Source organism: Pristiophorus japonicus, chromosome 8, assembly GCF_044704955.1.
Source record: "Pristiophorus japonicus isolate sPriJap1 chromosome 8, sPriJap1.hap1, whole genome shotgun sequence".
Classification (NCBI taxonomy): Eukaryota; Metazoa; Chordata; class Chondrichthyes; family Pristiophoridae; genus Pristiophorus; species Pristiophorus japonicus.
In genome coordinates, this window is record NC_091984.1 from 180,136,123 (window position 1) to 180,148,515 (window position 12,393).

General features: G+C 42.5%; 1 protein-coding gene across 3 annotated transcripts in view; it reads right to left on the reverse strand.

The window, feature by feature from the left end:
• The window catches only part of lztr1 (leucine zipper like post translational regulator 1), a 75,597-nt gene that overhangs the window by 45,624 nt on the left and 17,580 nt on the right, over window positions 1-12,393 (reverse strand). For all 3 annotated transcript variants that reach the window (XM_070887610.1, XM_070887611.1, XM_070887612.1), the window contains exons 7-9: window positions 9,257-9,314; window positions 4,656-4,795; window positions 943-1,144 (exon numbers count right to left, since the gene is read on the reverse strand). In XM_070887610.1, the coding sequence (XP_070743711.1) occupies window positions 943-1,144; window positions 4,656-4,795; window positions 9,257-9,314 (400 nt within the window). The remainder of the gene's footprint in view (window positions 1-942; window positions 1,145-4,655; window positions 4,796-9,256; window positions 9,315-12,393) is intronic.

Genomic DNA, 12,393 nt, shown 5'->3' on the forward strand with positions numbered 1-12,393 from the left:
TTTCTGAGATGAAGGGGTTGACATGAAGAAAGGTTGAGCATGTTGGGTCTATATTCATATGGAGTTTAACGGTGATCTTATTGAAACATACAAGATACTGAGGGGGCTCGACGAGGTAGATGCAGAGAGGATGTTTTCCCTCGTGGGGGAATCTAGAACTCGTGGGCATAGTTTCAGAATGAGGGGTCGCCCATTTAAAACAGAAATGAGGAGGAATTTCTTTTCTCAGAGGGGCTGTAAATCCATGGAATCCTCTGCCCCAGAGAGCTGTGTGAGCTGGGTCATTGAATATATTTAAGGTGGAGATCGACAAGACTTTTGAGCTATAAGGGAGTGAAGGGTTATGGGGAGCAGGCAGGGAAGCGGAGCTGAGCCCAAGATCAGATCAGCCATGATCTTGATTGGCAGAGCAGGCTCCAGGGGCCAAATGGCCTAGTCCTGCTCCTCTTTCTTACATTCTTATGTATTGCAAAGCCAACTCGAAGGCACAAACATTCATGCTCTCACTTGCAGCAAAGGCATGAAAGTAACCAATGGCAAGAGGAAAAGAACTCAACATTGACCATGGGTAGGGGAGGTGAGATAAGGGAGGGGGACAGAGTACCTTCACCACAAGGAATGCAACGGTTCAAGGCGGCAACTCACCACCTCCTTCTCAAGGGCAATTAGGGATGGGCAATAAATGCTGGCCTTGTCCGCGGCGCCTACATCCTAGGAATTAATAAAAGATAGGGGGGTTCCATATAAACATCACTGTTATGAGAAGTCACGCGACATATCAGAGAGCTTTCGAAGAACATCTTTTGCAACTTAAAATTGCTTGAATTACCCATGGTCTGTAAAGAACAATTGAAAAATGAGATCATAGTGTATTTTAAAACACAATGAAAATGAGACAATTTCTTCTCCATGTATTTGAGTAGTGTACACAACTCAATTCACCTCACTGTCTGGGCTGGGTTGGATGACCTCCCACGTCTGAGAGTCCACATCGTAGCAATGTAGCTCATTAGGCAATGTGTTATCTGCAGCACCACCAAACACGTAGAGATGTCGGTCAAATGCCACCATGGTGTGGCCATACCGCCTTTGAGGAGGGGGAGGGGAGCCTCGGAGTAAGTGCTCAGTAGGAATTCTTGCCCAGCTGCACAAGAACACAAAACAAATTTAAATTATTTGCAATTAATAACAACTTGCTATCCAAAATTAAAGAGCCTCTGATGTGATCAAGGTGGAGTCTTGAACCAAAACACCGTTTAGCCTGTTTAGCACAAGACGCCATCTTGGTAAAGGGGTTGCCGCTTGTGCTAGCAACAGCAGCCAGGAGGATCGTTGCCATGATGATTGCCACTTAAATTGCCCCTAGCACTCAATAACAAGGCTGCATGACATTCTGGTGTAGCATTTGATTTAACACGCTCTCCTAGCAGCGACCAGCTGATTGGGAGCAAACAAGTTGTTGCTGAGGATTGAGCGCTACTTAAAAGAATATTATATCTTTTAATGTTCACTTATGGCTGGAGGTATGAAGAGGACTTTTGAAACACATCGGGAGACTTTCTGGGACACTTTGTCAAAACTTCACTAACACTCGATCAACATTTAATCTAGAAATTCCCTGACGATTTCACCAAAAGTATGAGTGCTGTGCTACTCTACCTTATAGGAGTCACTAGGTAAAAGGGAGTCATGGGTATCTTGCTAGAGGCGCCCCGGGGTCTGCAGGAGGGATGAGATACGAGGCCAGGCAGAGCAGCACCAACTGCCGCAGGAGAGGGGACAGGAGGGCGCGGTGAACTTCTTCAACCCTGCAGGTACTTGATGTCCCTCCTCTTCTGGACCTCCTCCACCAGGACGCCCAGTGCCGCTTCTGAACCTGTATACCCTCTCACTCGGTCCCTGAGCCATCATGAAACCTGGTGCTGCGTGTCACCGCCTGTTTTCACCCTTTCACAAAAATAACCCCACTAATATTTTGGTTCATTTTTCTCCAGGTAACTCCATTGACATCACGAACAAGGAGCTGCCTGTTTCCATGGGCAGCTTCATTCACTTTTATGAAGGATGTGACTTTGGACTGGAATGGGGGCAGATCTGGAGCCACCTAACACCAGAAACATGCTGCCAGTTGAGAATGCCATGCATCCATCACTCAGTCAGTAAAGCCATTTGCTAGTCACCGAAAACATGTTCTAACCCCAACCTTGAAGTCAGTGTGTGTGTGTTTCTTTTTTTAAACTTCCCAAGCTTTATACTTTCAGTAAGACTGCAAATTTTATAGAAATAATTACCAAATTAGGATGTTCTTTTTTTTTTATACAAACAAAAGCTCCGTTCACACATGCCTATTATAATCAGAAGATTTTAATGCAATCAAGCTGGGTTGGATTCAAACCCAGGATGGAGGCAAACGATCAGCATCTGACCCACTGCACCATCTTGGGATGTAGACATCACTGGCAAGACCAGCATTTATTTCCTATCCCTAGCTGCCCAGAGAAGGTGGGGTGATGAATGGTGTGCTAGGCCACTTCAGGGGGCAGTTAAGATTCAGCCACAGTGATGTGGGACTGGAGTCACATATAGGTCAGACCAGGTAAGGACGATAGGGTTCCTTCTCTACAGCACATTCGTGAGCCAGTTGGATTTTTACAACAATCTGACAGCTTCATGGTCACTTTTACTTATAGCATCTTTTTATTTCCAGATTTTCAAAACTGAATTTAAATTCTCAAACTACCATGGTGGGATTTGAACTCATGTTCTCTGGATTACTGGTCCGGTAACAATATAATTGAAAAAGAACCATTTGCACATACTGGATGAAGAAGTCAACGTGGCGAGCAGAACATCTTGCCATTAATAAATAAGGGTTCAGAAACAGATATATATTACACAGCAACATGACAAAAATGCAGAGGTAGATTAAAAGGAACATAAAATAACATTAAAAACAAACAACTTCAATGACACAACTGGTAGGTCTCTCTCTCTCTTTCTCTCTCTGCGCCCCCCCCCCCCCCACCCCCAACACCCAGTCTCTCTCTCTCCCCTCCCAGTCTCTCTCTCCTCCCCCACCCCCCACTCTCTCCCCTGTTCATTTTGTAACAAATTGCTGCAACAATCTGAATTAGGAATGATTGTACTCTGCCAGAACACTTTGGACCAAGAGTACTATCTTCACCAGCACCAACATCTTCAGATTTTTTAAGATTCTATCCCTAGAAACAGGTGCAGAGATACAGTACACTCTGTATTACTTTGTATGTGGGGAGGTTGCAGATCGCAAGATCTGAAGTTCAACAAATCTGTAGGGAGCTTGGCATCATACACTGTAAATGGGAGCAATGAGGAGGATAGACCTACAATGAGACACCGTGTGAACAGGAAGGGAGACTTGCTGTGTGGTCATTGACCACGTTATTCATCAGCTATGGTTTCCCTGACAAGGGAATCATCAATCATTGTTCCTAAGTATTGTGTGTATGCTCCAGCTGTTCATTTAAATGTAAAGGGGAAGTTCAGCAGAATGTACAGATGCCGCAAGACATGACCAAATAACCTTCATATTTGTATTTCTCAGTTTGCTGTGTAGCTTTTACAAAAGAAAGCAAAGTAACATTGTTCTGTGTCAGATATTTTCTTATATTTTGTGCAACTTGTTTCTAAAACGGTTTCCTTTCTGTGGTTTGCCAAGCCTTATTGTGATGTACAGGGAAATCCATTAGAAAAATTGCAACCGCAGGATTATTTAATAAATGGTCATAAATCACATGAATTAATCAGCAGGTCAGGAGCAGTAACCAGTTAAAGTCCCTTCAGTACTGAGCAGCATTCGACACATCGCCTTATTAATAAAATCAAAGTTAGACCATAATTAATTCCTTACCCTTTTGTTGGACACTAGCGACTTTGTGCTTGCAATGAAAATTTGAGGGCCTCTTTGCAGAATAACCACAAATAAGAACATTTGTTCCATCAAAGTAGAACCTTTTACTCTTCTGAACCACAGATAAATGTTCCAAAGAGCCTTCTGCCTTTCTGTCTGTTTTCTGGTAATGTTAATAATTCCGTTATACTGCACGAATCAGCATTGTGAGTGGCGTGGGTACGGGTTATCTCGCAATTAACAGCAAATTTCAGAGGGGAGAAGGAGAACTGGGATATTAGTAAGCTATTGCTTTGCGGCACTGATGTGTACTGTCGCGAACAGACTCTTGTTCACGCTACTTGTTCTCAAACAGCTTTCGCAATGGTACCGTGCGCACAGATATTCTGGTCTTTAAGGAACACACAAGATTAGACTGCAGCCGACACAGGAATCAATTCAATAGCGAGTAGGCTAAGGGCCTACATCAAGAAATGGACTCTTTACTCAAGTTATATCATACATTAATGTTAAGTTACAAAATATAAGCACCATTCCTTATATTCAATAAAGACATTTTTACATCTCCCAAGTGACCAGCATTGCAGTAAATGTGCTGCTGAGTAATTTCTACATCGGTTTGATGAGAAAACAAGAGAGTTCCTCCCCCAAATCACATCTTTCCTGACCTAGTTTCCTTTCCTCAGGGCCTCTGGCAATGTAATAACCATTTCACTAGTTTATTAAGGACAAGAGTGATTAGAAAGAATAATTATTGAGCACGTACACTTTTTCCTTGAATTCAAATTGAAAAAGATTATTGGTGATCTTTGCTCCGCTCTGTCCTGAGAAAACAAACATCTTGTCCTTGCAGACAGCCACAGGAAAGTTACAGCATGAAGGAGGGATCTCTCCACTCTGCTCGATCTAAAACAAAGACACAGCAGATTTCATTTGAGATACAGCCTACTGAACGGTATTGCAAACCCAAATTCTTCTAGCACTGTAAACCTTTGCCTCTCAATTGGACTTTTTCCACTTTCCTCTTAAGGACTTTCAGCAACCTACTCCAATAAAAGGTAAACACTATTGCTTTCTTTACAAACTAGATATGAGTAACCTGCTACCTGATTATTTTATTATTGAGGGGGGGGGCGTTGCTGTTAACTATACCTTCTGCAAGTTATCGATTTTCTTATTCGATAAAAGGCTGCTGGGTCTAGGATATCACTCAATAACAAGTGTCTCTTTAGGAAGTTCCCATAGACCACAGAGCTGTTTACCTCATTGATTACTCAATATTTTCAGCTCTGGTTCTGATGTACACCAGGCTGATCTACCAAAAAATGCTGGACTTGAATCCATTTGTCAGTACACCTCGATGGAAGCCAATTCTTTATAATGAACTGACTGTCTCATCTAACAAAGTCATAACTGGTACACAAGGAGCAATCATCTCACCGAACTGGATAGATGGAATTTGCCTGTCCCAATAAACCACCATGTGTACCCTCAAACATATTAAGGGAAACCACACTAGAGTAGTTCTACTGCACTTGGAATAAAATGTTGTGGAAAAAATGGGGGATAAAACACTTTCCCCTTACTCTCAAATCAAGGTCCTCAACCTCCTAGAAGAGGAGGAGAACTCCACCAATTCCACAGTACTTTGATCCCCAGTTCCCACCAGGAAGCTTGATTACCTCTGATGGGTTTGAATAAACCCCTTCCTTCACTATCAAGTCGTTTTCAGACTTGCTTATTTTCCTAACCTATACACAAAATGGAACACCAGTACCAAGAGAGGAGGTTTCCTCTGCAAGACAATTGTATCACTGTAATGTTTCGTAGAGGACTTTTCCCATCGCCACTATAGTTATTGGACTAGCAGTTCCTGCGAGGCCTGCACTGTATATTGCCTCCCGAGTGCCAAAGTAAAGGACATCAGAGAGGGTGCAGAACATTGGGCGGGGGGGGGAGGGATAAGTAGGACAACCAGAAGTCGTGGTCCATGTGAAAGAAAAAGGGTCAAGGTCCTGCACGCAAAGTTTCAGGAACTAGGGGTGGAAGTTAAAAAGCAGGACCTAAAAAAGGTATTAATCTCTGGATTACTCCCAGCACCACACGATAGTGAGTATAGGAATAGTAGGATAAAACAGGTAAACGTGTGGCTGGAGACATGATGCAGGAGGACGGCTTCAGATTTATGGAGCAATGGGATCAGATCTGGGGGACCATGATGGACGGGTTGCACCTCAACAGGGCTGGGACCAATGTCCTCGCAGGGAGGTTAACTAGTGCTGTGAAGGAGGGTTTAAATTAATTTGACAGGGGATGGACACCAGGATGAAACATTTGAGAGGGGAAACAAGGTGCACAGAGGACTGGGAGACACGAATAGCAGTACAGTAGAAAATAGTTCAGAAATAGGAGGTATCAGACAGTTGCAATTTAAGCTGGGTTTGGAGTATATGTGCTGAAATATACTTGGTGTGGTAAATAAGGTTGCTGAGCTGCAGGCACACGTCACCACATGGGACTATGATATAGTTGCAGTAACAGAGACCAGGCTCAAAAGAGGAGAGGATTGGGTACGTAATATTCCTGGCTACACTATACCCAGGAAAGATAGGGAAGGAAAAAAGATGGGGGGGGGGGGGGGAAGGATGGCAATATTGATCAAAGAAACTGTAATAAAACTGAAGAGGGATGATGTAGTTGAGGAGTCAAAGACAGAATCTATTTCGTTTGGAATTAAGAAACAATAGAGATGCTATTACACTACTGGGTGTATACTTTAGGCCACCAAATAGTGGGAAGGAGATGGAGGAGCAAATTTCAGAAAGATGCAAAACTGCAGAGTAATGATACTGGGGAACTTTAATTATCCTAATATAGACTGGGATAATAACAGTGTAAAGGGAAAAGGGGAGGAATTCCTGAAACGTGTACAAGAGAACTTTCTTGATCAGTGTGTTTCCAGCTCAATGAGAAAGGAAGGAAGGAGTGATGGATCTAGTTCTGGAGAATGAAATGGAGCAAGTGGTGCATGTTTCAATCAGGGAACATTTGGGGAACAGTGATCATAATACAATAGTTATGGAAAAGGAAAGAGACGATCAAGCCAATCAAACAAAAAGGTGGGTTAATTTCAGTGAGTTAAAAAGGGATCTGGTCCAGGTGGATTGGAATCAAAAGTGATTAGGCAACAGTAATTGAACAACAGAGGAGATAGTTCGGGTACAGAGTAGACAGATTGCTACAAGGAGGAAAGGAAGTGCATCCAAAGCTGTAACACCTTGTATGTCTATAAAGATATGGAGATTAAAATGAAACAGAAAAAGGAGGCTTTGTTACAAATGTAAGGTTCATAATACAGTAGAGAACCAAAATAAATGCAGAAAGTACAGAGATTTAAAAATGGCAATAAGGGGGGGCAAAGAGAAAGTACGAGAATAGATTAACATAGGGAACCCAAAAGTCTTTTCTAAACACATAAGTAGTAAAAGGGCAATCAAAGGAAGGGTGGGATTGATAAAGGTACGCGGAGTCAGAGGAAATGTATTAGCATGGATCGAGAATTGGCTGGCCAACAGAAAGCAGAGAGTCGGGATAAATGGGTCCTTTTCGGGTTGGAAATCGGTGATTAGTGGTGTGCCACAGGGATCGGTGCTGGGACCACAACTGTTTACAATATACATAGATGACCTGGAAGAGGGGACAGAGAGTAGTGTAACAAAATTTGCAGATGACACAAAGATTAGTGGGAAAGCGGGTCGTGTAGAGGACACAGAGAGGCTGCAAAGAGATTTAGATAGGTTAAGCGAATGGGCTAAGGTTTGGCAGATGGAATACAATGTCGGAAAGTGTGAGGTCATCCACCTTGGGAAAAAAAAATAGTAAAAGGGAATATTATTTGAATGGGGAGAAATTACAACATGCTGCAGTGCAGAGGGACCTGGGGGTCCTTGTGCATGAAACCCAAAAAGTTAGTTTGCAGGTGCAGCAGGTAATCAGGAAGGCGAATGGAATGTTGGCCTTCATTGCGAGAGGGATGGAGTACAAAAGCAGGGAGGTCCTTCTGCAACTGTATAGGGTATAGGTGAGGCCGCAGCTGGAGTACTGCGTGCAGTTTTGGTTGCCTTACTTAAGGAAGGATATACTGGCTTTGGAGGGGGTACAGAGACGATTCACTAGGCTGATTCCGGAGATGAGGGGGTTACCTTATGATGATAGATTGAGTAGACTGGGTCTTTACTCATTGGAGTTCAGAAGGATAAGGGATGATCTTATAGAAACATTTAAAATAATGAAAGGGATAGACAAGATAGAGGCAGAGAGGTTGTTTCCACTGGTCGGGGAGACTAGAACTAGGGGGCACAGCCTCAAAATACGGGGGAGCCAATTTAAAACTGAGTTGAGAGGGAATTTCTTCTCCCAGAGGGTTGTGAATCTGTGGAATTCTCTGCCCAAGGAAGCAGTTGAGGCTAGCTCATCGAATGTATTCAAGTCACAGATAGATAGATTTTTAACCAATAAGGGAATTAAGGGTTATGGGGAGCGGGCGGGTAAGTGGAGCTGAGTCCACGGCCAGATCAGCCATGATCTTGTTGAATGGCGGAGCAGGCTCGAGGGGCTAGATGGCCTACTCCTGTTCCTAATTCTTATGTTCTTATGATTAGGGACTAAAAATGAGTTCTTCCAGTAGAGGCAAAGGGCATGGCTTAAGTACTAAATGAGTACTTTGCATCTGTCTTCACTAAAAAGAATGCTGCCAATGTAGCAGTAAAGGAGGAGTTATTAGCCATAATGGATAGGATAAAAATAGATAAAGAGGAGGTAGGTAAAAGGTTGGCCATGCTCAAAGTAGAAAAGACACCTGGTCCAGATGGGATGTATCCTAGGTTGCTGAGGGAAGGGTGGAAATTGTGATGGCTCTGGCCACAATCTTCCAATCCTCCTTCGATATTAGGGTGGTGCCACAGTACTGGAGCATTGCAAATGTTACAACCCTGAGAGGAATAAACCCAGAAATGTATGAGATTTTTTTTGTTTATAAGGGAAGTTTACTTGAGACACATCTCACCAAAGGAAGCCTGCTAGATTAATCCTTAGTTCTCAGTCAGCCTTTGTGTTAAAACAATACAGGCACATTTGCTTCCAAATACAATACACTACATCTGTATACTCTCATACAAAGATACCATGTATGCCATAGTCCCTCCCTCCCCACCAAAAAAGTTCCCAGATACAAAAGGGCAGGAAATGTATTTCAAAAATCAAACAGAAAACAATATTCTATGGGGTTCATTGTATTTAGCCTTTTGTTTTCAAACTTTTAAAAAATAGTTGTAATTCCACTTAATTGCTACGTTTGTAACTTCTTACTTCATCCCAGCATGCCATCTCTCTATCCTGGAGACCAATGGTCCACATGTCATTCAGCCTGACGGAAGAAAAATAAGTAGATTTCAGTGTTGAGAGTCCTGTTAATGTGCAATACCTTGTTAATCTAAAATGAGTTTCACACATCACAGCGTGAATTGTTGCCAGTTTGAGTATGAAGTCAGGAATGATTTAAAAAAGACAAATTTCTGAGGGATGAACTGAAAGAAATTAACTGAGATGTTCTGCTGCAAGATTGAGGAAGCTCCATTAGTGTTGAGTAAATGCAAATGATATGTTCCCAAGAAAATGAAGTCCCCAGAATGAATGAGTAGGGAAATTAAAATAGGAAGAAGAAAAATAAACTCAACAAAGTATATAGGAGAAAAAAGGAGCAGCAAATTGTGGGTGAAGGCTTGCCAAAACAGGTAAAACGGTTTTAGAGGTACAAAAGTGCCTAAGAGATGGATCTAGCAAAAGAGGTTGTTTTAAAAATGAAGCATACGAAAGGTTACTTGCGAGCCGTGGAATATCGCTATGGGCTTGAATACTGCAGTCGATACTTGAAGCCCTGTTGCTAACAAAAATGATCTGCACACTAAAAGTAACTGTAATATTATCTATAAAAAAAAACAAAGAATGCTGGAAACACTCAGCAGGTCAGGCAGCATTTGTGGAGAAAGGAAGGTAGGGTTAACCCATGATGAAAGGTTATCGACCTGAAATGCTACCCCATAACTTCCTCTCTCCACAGATGCTATCTGAACTGCTAAGTGTTTCCAGCATTTTCTGTTTTTATAACAGATTTCCAGCATTTGCAGTTATTCTGCTTTCTGTAATATTATCAAATTTACTGGCGAGGTCATTGATCAAATGATCCTGTAGAATTTTGAGATATATATAGCCAGGAGAGTAGAATGTAATTTTGTGCAGTCTCTAGAGGTTATGCTAAAGCTCCACACTGCACTGGTCAGATCATACATGGGATTATTGCGTTCAGGTCACCATGCCAAAAAATGTACAGGCATTGAGAAGATTGATTGTAAGTGCGAGGGAAAGGTTATGTGGAAGATTAGATGAGCTAAAAAGGTGGTTAAGGGGACAGGAGGAATCTCAAGGTATATGAAGTATTAAGTGATCAGCAAAATAAAGCCAGAATATTACTTCAAAGACAGACAGGAAAGTTGAACTAGAGAATTCAAATTAACAAGTAAATATAAAACAGATACATCAGGAAGAACTTCTTTCCTCAGACAGGTAAAGGGTTGGAATAGTCTTCTAGGTAGAATATCAGAGAGAAAAAACATTCAAGTTGTTCAAAAAACAGTTGGATACCAAGGAGATTGGGTACGAGAGGGATGAGTTTTCCTTTTACTTGACTTTTCTTATGTTCTTGTGTACACAGAACACCAAGGATTTTCAGGGGCCTGTAGACACCCAAACTTGAAGTAATACAGCCCAGACGACTCCACAGTCCTCAGTGGCAACATAAGCGAGCGGCAAAGAGAAAGAGAATCAGGAGTCAAATATACTAACTTTTGGCTCTTTTTTTGCTCTGCTGTGTATCAATTTGTTCAAGAAAATCAAAAGTTAACCATCTACTAAAAGAATAGTCTTTTTAAAAAAACAGACAGGTCTCACTTCCAAACAGCTACTGCAACATTAGTGTGCTGGACTTACTCTATTATTTTCTACTTTACTATATTTTCTGGGCTTTGGATTCTCCACTACCGGGAAGAACACTCGCATAGGTCAGTATAATACTGTGCTCGGACCAAGACACTCCACACGGGTGTGGCTCCTGAAGCTGCAAAGAATAGCATCTGAAACAGAATCTTTGGGAGTTTCTCACATTCTGCTTGTCCTGGTTTCTAGCCGAGAGGAGAGCAGTTGCAAAAAGGAATAAATACAATAAAATAGGTGGCTGTTGAATCACTAAAGGCAAGTACAGATGAGGTCCATCTTGCTCATTCTTCCACAAAATGATTCCCAACCCCAATTGCAGCATCTAATTGACTGAATAACTCCAGGGTTTTTGCCTCTGATGCCCTTCCTTGAAGAACATTCCAGGTATTATTCGCTCTTTGTGACAAGTGCTTCGTGACATCAGCCCTGAACGTGCCTCTTACCAGTTTGCAACTGTCCTGCAATCAAGTGCTTAAGATTAAGCTTTTCTACACCACTGAGTATTTTACATACTTCTATAAAAAGTAAACATAGAAACATAGAAAACAGGTGCAGGAGCAGGCCATTCAGCCCTTCGAGCCTGCACCGCCATTCAATGAGTTTATGGCTGAACATGCAACTTCAGTACCCCATTCCTTACCCCTTGATCCCCCTAGTAGTAAGGACTACATCTAACTCCTTTTTGAATATATTTAATGAATTGGCCTCAACAACTTTGTGGTAGAGAATTCCACAGGTTCACCATTCTCTGGGTGAAGAAGTTTCTCCTCATCTCGGTCCTAAATGGCTTACCCCTTATCCTTAGACTGTGACCCCTGGTTCTGGACTTCCCCAACATTGGGAACATTCTTCCTGCATCTAAACTGTCTAAACCCGCCAGAATTTTAAATGTTTCTATGAGATCCCCTCTCATTCTTCTGAACTCCAGTGAATACAAGCCCAGTTGATCCAGTCTTTCTTGATATGCCAGTCCCGCCATTCCGGGAATCAGTCTGGTGAACCTTCGCTGCACTCCCTCAATAGCAAGAATGTCCTTCTTCAAGTTCGGAGACCAAAACTGTACACAATACTCCAGGTGTGGCCTCACCAAGGCCCTGTACAACTGTAGTAACACCTCCCTGCCCCTGTACTCAAATCCCCTCGCTATGAAGGCCAACATACCATTTGCTTTCTTAACTGCCTGCTGTACCTGCATGCCAACCTTCAATGACTGATGCACCATGACACCCAGGTCTCGTTGCACCTCCCCTTTTCCCAATCTGTCACCATTCAGATAATAGGCTGTCTCTCTGTTTTTACCACCAAAGTGGATAACCTCACATTTATCCACATTATACTTCACCTGCCATGCATTTGCCCACTCACCTAACCTATCCAAGCCACTCTGCAGCCTCATAGCATCCTCCTCGCAGCTCACACTGCCACCCAACTTAGTCATCCGCAAATTTGGAGAT